At 56.7% G+C, this 6,476-nt stretch overlaps 1 protein-coding gene across 1 annotated transcript in view; it reads left to right on the forward strand.

The window, feature by feature from the left end:
* SNTA1 (syntrophin alpha 1) overlaps positions 1-6,476 on the forward strand; it is a 26,172-nt gene that overhangs the window by 13,030 nt on the left and 6,666 nt on the right. Inside the window, 1 exon segment of the mRNA XM_017735125.1 lies at positions 1,878-2,180. Coding sequence (XP_017590614.1) covers positions 1,878-2,180 — 303 coding nt within the window.

The following is a 6,476-nucleotide window of genomic DNA, read 5'->3' on the forward strand; positions in this document are numbered from 1 at the left end:
TGCCCCCGCCACCCACGGGCGGCTGTCCCGTGAGGCAGGTGGGATGCAGGGGGGCACCCAGTTACACGGAAGTTGCCCTTTTGCAGCCAAAGGGAGGGCTGGGCCGGCGTGTCCTTGTCCCACCGTGTTCCTGAGCCGGGAAATGCCCCTTTAAAACTATCAGCGAAACGAAGGGAGCGATGTAAAGCCCTTGGAGCTCTCCGGGCGCTGGGTGGGGTGTTGAAGCAGCGCACTGGGGCGTGGAGATGCGTGCTCCCGGGAAGCGGAGCAGCGGGAAGGCTCGCTGCTGTAATGCCTGCTTGCCCTCCCAAGCTGCCCCGCTCCTTGGGGAGACTCGCCTGAACTTCAGGCTGGAAACTTCTTGGGGCAGGGATGGCGTTCCTGCCTTTCTGCCTGCCTTTGGTTTTCACGCGGCTCCGAGCGTGCTGGAAACTGTGAAAGCAGGATGAAAAGGGCAGCGGAGGCGCAGGGACAGGGCTGTCACGAAGCGTGGCTGTGAGAGGCAGCGGGCTCGGCAGCCCCGGGGGGAGGGACAGGGCAGCTCTCGACTCCTGACGTGGCTTCTCCTCCCAGCTCAGAGGGGACACAGACGCAGCCTCCGGCTCCCTCTGGAAGTGGGGAGGTTTTGCAATGCGAATGTGCGGGTGCTGGAACTGGATCGACACTGCTGGCCGTGTCTGCAGGGTGCCCCAGCCTGCCAGCCCTTTTTTAGGGAAGTACAAACCCCCCTTCGTAACCACTCCTTACTGCCAAGTTACTGCTTGCTCTGTGGCTCTCCCAGGAAAGGAGAAACTTCCCTTGCTTTAGTTAAAACTTTATTTTTGCAGTGACGTGTGTGGAAAAGAAGTAGTTGCCATCAAAACTGGGCAGTGGAAGCTGTTGTGGAGGGTGGGGCAACCTTGGTAGGGCAGGACATCACTCCTCACCGGGCTGCTGGCATGTCGCTGTTCATGTGCCAGCCGTGTTTCACGCAGGGACACTGGGTGCCACCCGGGGGGTGGATGTCCTGCCACGGGACATGGCGAGGGGCTGGCAGGGCAGCGGGGAGCCGAGAGGGAGCCGGGCTGGCGCAGGTTCTTAGCCCTGGCAGGGCTCTTGGCGCTGGCAGCCGGGAGAGGAGCCGCTGCCGCAAGGACGGAGCAGCCCCCGCCTGGGCCTCTGACAGCTGATAACCGGAGCCCTCGCAGGGCTTGGCAGGCGGCTGAGCGAGGAAATGCCTGTGGCACTGGCTGGGAGCAGCCCGGGGCGGGCAGTGACAACAGGCTGGGCTCAGCATCTCCCTCTGGGATGAGGATCATCTCTTGGAGACTCCTCGGGACAGGCTGTCCTGGGGCGCAGGGCACGTCGGGCGCTGCTGATCCCCGGCTACCGTGGGCAGTGGCTGCTGCATCCCTGCGCCCTGGCACGGAGGCAGCTCGGATCTCCCTGCGGGTTCAAAAGTCAATGTGCAAATTGATCTCCTGAAGCCACCGGGAGTTTGAATAGCATTATTTTAGTGGGGACAGTGGGGAGCAGGGCTGCTGTGTGGGGAGGAACACACAGCCAGGTTGGCTCAGCTCTCCCAGGCTCTTTGGCCTCTCCAAAAACGTTCAGCTGTCTTATCTGTTGAGATCATGAAGTCCTTGGAGCCAGGATAGTTGCTCAGCATACATGATTAATAATGCAAATAAAGACACACTTTCCTGCCAAAACTGATGGGGAGATGGCCAGTTTATGTGTTTGCTCTGTGAATAATCTGTGACCAATCTGAGTGGTTTTGGAGCAATCACTTTATCAGCTGTAAAGCCTCATGGTACTTTGGCTGGTGTGGTTGGTGCAGGTGTCCTGTGGGTATCTGGGGGAGTGGGCAGTGGGCTGACCTGGCACAGTGCATTGAGTGCCAGCAGAAAGGCTCAGCCTTGCTGGGACCATCTGGAACTGGAGCATCCCCCTCCCCACCCACTCCTCTGAACGCTCCAACAGCCACAACTGCTCCCTGTCTCTTCTGTTTCAAGGTGGACGAGAGAATAAAATGCCCATCTTGATCTCCAAGATCTTTAAGGGGCTGGCAGCGGATCAGACCGAGGCGCTGTACGTGGGGGATGCCATCCTCGCTGTCAATGGCACTGACCTGTCTGAGGCCACACACGATGAGGCTGTGCAGGCCTTGAAGAAGACGGGCAAGGAAGTGATCTTGGAAGGTAGGAGACAAGGATGTGATGGGGGGAGAAGGGTCCTCCTGTACTGGGATGACACAGGGGTGGCATATCATCTGCAGCTGCATTTGCATACTCTTTCAAATGGAAAACAACATGTGCAGAGTAATTTGTCTGCTCATCCGGAGAGCTGGAGGTAACTGCTGGGATTTCCCTGTCTCCCTCCCAAGAGGGAGGGATGTGTGTGCCAGTGCTCCATGCCCAGAGGCTCTGTCTCCCTGCTGTGGGTCCCCGAGCAGGCAGCAGTGGGAGGTGTGGGACAAGTTTCTGGGATTTGGGATTCTTTCATTGCTCAGCATCACCCCCACGTCTGCAGTTCCTGGGGCAAGAGAAAACATTTTCTGCTTTTCCCATGGTTTTAATTTAAACCCACATCCTTGGCTGTTGTAGGTTTATGCCAGCAGGGAGGGGGTGCACTGGCCCCCCACTCCTGCTGAGCACCTTGGGGTTTGCTGGTGGGCTTTGGGAAGGCGGAGGGTGAGGCAGGACCTGCTCAGGAACTACCCACCCAGGGGATGCTGCCCACCCAGGAATGCAGCTGAAGGAGCTGCTCAGCCACGCGATCCCTGGAACCTGAGGCTACAAACATGCCAGGGATGCAGCCTTCACCACCCTGGAGCAGACTGTTCCCTGGGAACAGGCTCCCTCGGTACCAGGCAGATGGTTTCAGGTGTCTCCCAGCCCTGAGGGGGCTGGCACACTGCAGGAGCCCCTCAAGCCCTATGTGAGGACTGGGTGAGGATTGATGGATTGGGACCATGGGAGCCCTGAGGGAGAGACCCCATTCTTCTCTGATTACCCTTCACATCACATCTGTCCATGTTTGCCCACCCTCTGCCAGCTCGGCCAGGCCGGGATGAGCATCCCAGATCTGTCCCTCAGGAAAGGAGCCTTCCCCTCCCCTCACTTCTAACCAGCCCCTGGGGTCACCCTGCTTAACAGAGGGGGTGTCGGCACCAGAGACCCTTCCCAGATCCCAAAGGGAGGTTTGATTTGGGGACAGTGCTCGGGGCTGTCCCTGGACAAAGCAGAGTTCTGTGTGCTGTGCTGCCAGCGACCACTGTGGCCCCAGCTTTCCTGCGCCTTCCCCAGATTGTCTCAGCTCCAGATTTTCATTTTTAGCTTTGCTCAGCCCTTTCTGCTGTGGGTTCCTCCTCTCCTGGGAGTCTCAGGACCACGGTTAAGCTGGAGGAATGTGCTGCTCTGCACAGCTGCAGGGAGCAGATAGGGTTGGTGGTGGGGTGGTTTTGTTGTTTTTTTCTGACCGAAGAGAAATACAAGAGCTTCTTTCTTTGTGAGTCTGCGAAATTCCTGCCTGGAGCCGCTGCTCTCGGACCACCCTCCCTCTGTTATTTTCTGTTCATCCTTTGGTGTGGGTTTCCTTTCTGCCAGAGGTCCTGCCAGAGGTGGAGAGGAGCTGCCCTTTCTGGAGAGAACAATTTCTCTCCCTGGACCTCTCCTCCTCCTCCATCCTCTAGGAGCCAGATCACCCTCCTGGGAGGCAGCTGCAGGCAGGGCCTTTGCTGTAGCTTGCTGAGCTCAGGTATGACCTGCTGGGCTTCCTAATTAATTAAAACTCCCAGCAGGTACTCTTGGGAGGAGAGTGAGGCTGGGCTGGCTCCCACTACAGCACTCTGGAGCTCTGGGATGAGTTTGTATCTGATGTCCAGCTGGAGCAGGGAAGTGATCTCTGCTGCTCATCTGATCACTGATTTCACTGATAAATGTGGTACATCTCCATCCCCTCGGTTTTTGTGTTTACTGGCACAGTGCAGCTCTGCCAAGGGGGATGGTGGGGCTGGCACTGTGCCGTGGTCAGGCTGTCACTGCCCTCTGGAGGTGGTGGCCCTGCCTCTGAACAGGGTGTCCCCTGCCTTGTATGTGCCACCCCTGTGGCTCTCCAGGAGCTGGTTGGCCAAACACCCTGCCCCAGGGAGGGGTGGCAGGGCTGCAGGGCAGGGGGTGGCCTTGGAGTGCTTGAAGGGTGTTAAACAAGGGGTTCCCTGCTGTCTTCTCCTGCTTGGAGAAGGCAGAACTTAAAAAAGAGCACCTTAACATTACTTAGACACTTTCTGGTCCCCGCATGGTGCCAGGTGTGACTCCAGCTTTCCTTATGGTGCTCTAAGTGCTAAAACAGAGTATTTGGCGCAGCCAGTGTCTGTTTGCTGCCTTGCCCTTCCTGGCTGCAGTCATTCCTGGGATTAGGAGTTTTTAGGATGGTTTGCAGGTGGCATTGCAGCAGGCAATGAAACTGGGAGAGCTGGCACCTCCTCACAGGGCAGTGAGCTGGGCTGAGATTCCCCGAAGTGGCGGAGCTGGGAGGTGATGCGTTTTAATGTGGGTATCAGCAGTGGCTCCACGTGCCAGATTTCACCCTGAGCTGCTCAGCTTGGCTTCAGGGTGTCATTGCTGCCCAGGCGTGAGGACATGCAGATACCTCTCCGTGTGTCCTGCCAAGATTTTTTTTTGGATGTGCCAAACTACTCTCTTGGTATTTGCAGGAGGAGTTGGACTGTATTTATATTACGTTGTTATTTTGGGGAGAGTTGCTCTCCCTTGCCTTATTTTTCCCTTGTTTTTTTTCCTTATTTTCATTGCTTGGAATCTAGAGACTCTCCATGGCAGGAGAAAGGCTGATAAACATCCTTCCAGCTGCCCCAGGAAGGGTTCTGGGGACAAGAGTGGTTTACCTGGTGAGGCCCCTGTGCTGTATTGTCATGGGGGCAGAACTGGGAGCAGTGAGGAGGAGGAGTGGGGGCAGCTGTGGGCATCTCACATCCATGATTTATTTGCCACAGGGATGCTTTTGGGGCTGTTCTCTGCTCTTTAGGGCTTGCTTGGCCAAGTAATAGCTTGGAAGCTCAAAATTCAGAAAAATGGGTGCTGGGAGAGAGGGGGGGGCTGGGGATTCTCCAGAGTGCTGGTTGCCATAACCGTGGGAAGGAAGGTGTTGGATCTGCCCCAGGGATGATGCCACGAGGTGATGGGGCACATCTACCACCTCCACACCATGCTGCTCTGAAGCTTTGCTTTCCCTGGGGAGTTTCCTGGGTTTGTTTCTCCTCCCGTGGAAGCACAGAGGGCTGTCCCACGATCTCCCTGCTGGTGGTGCAGCACAGGGGAATGTTTAATAAAGAGCTGGGGCATGGAATGTGGCACTGAGTGCTGGGACAGGAGGGACAGCAGTGGCACCTCACCCTGCAGCACCGCATGGCATCTTCCTCCCTGGGGTGGAAGGACTTGAGCTGAGGCAGCTGGGACAGGAGCTGTCGTGTTCATGCTTGGAGCCAGGGGCAGGGCATGGTCCCAGGGTGGGGTGCTGGGTGTCTGTGTTGACGTTTTTGGAAGCACATGAGAGCATCGGGTTGGAGCTTGCAGGTCATTTCAGGGCGTCTCTTTGGGATGTGTGTTTGCTGAGCCCCCCAGTTTAACATGCCAATTTTGCATCATTAATCCTGAAGCAGAGAGGGACCAGCTGGAGGTGGGATTAGCATCTCTGTGGGGCCAGCACTGGATCTCCAGGAGCTCTCTGGAAGATTTCCTGATGTGATGGCCTTGCTGAGCTGTGTAGGTGCTGCTGGGAAGATTTTGGCAGGAGAAACAGCAGCACCATCCTACTCCTGACCAGAAATGCAGTCTGGAACTCTTCTTTGAATCCATGCTGTGACCTCCTGGCTGAAGCAGAGTGTGCTGGTGACCCAAGCAGCAGGAGGGTGTTCTTGAACCTGCTCTGGGTGTCCATGTGTCTGCTTTCCTGCCTGGAGGAAGCATTGTGGCTCCTCAGTGAAACTCTGTGGGGTCAGGCTTGGCTCTGAGCAGTGCTGAGCCATGGGGATGTGTGGGGCAGGTTGTGCTGACTCAGGATCCAGGGTGCCCAAAGTGGTTTGTTTGTGCTTGTTCTCCATCCTTGTGAGAGATGGGCAGATGGAGAGGGAGAATTTCTACCCAAGAAGTAAAACCAAGGAATTTTGGTGGTTCTGCCCCTTTCTGGCATGCTGGGGAGAAAAAAACCAGCTGCAACACAGAGGCAGACCCAGGGCCTTTGGTTAAACGTGTCCCTCGTGCAGCTCCCTCCAGGGTTCAGGGGCACATGGCATGCTCCAATGATTGGGATTCCCTGTGCTACCACCCACCCCCTGCCGAGGCACCGTTCTGGCATGGGTTGTGTGGCCAGAGACTTTTGCTGTTCCCCAAAACCCTGGAATAAAGTTTTCCTTAGTGCAAAGCCCTGAGCAGTTAAAGGTCCTATTTGTCCCCTGTCCTCTGTCCTGGAGAGGAACG

The sequence above is a fragment of the Corvus brachyrhynchos genome, unplaced genomic scaffold (assembly GCF_000691975.1).
Source record: "Corvus brachyrhynchos isolate BGI_N302 unplaced genomic scaffold, ASM69197v1 scaffold125, whole genome shotgun sequence".
Classification (NCBI taxonomy): Eukaryota; Metazoa; Chordata; class Aves; order Passeriformes; family Corvidae; genus Corvus; species Corvus brachyrhynchos.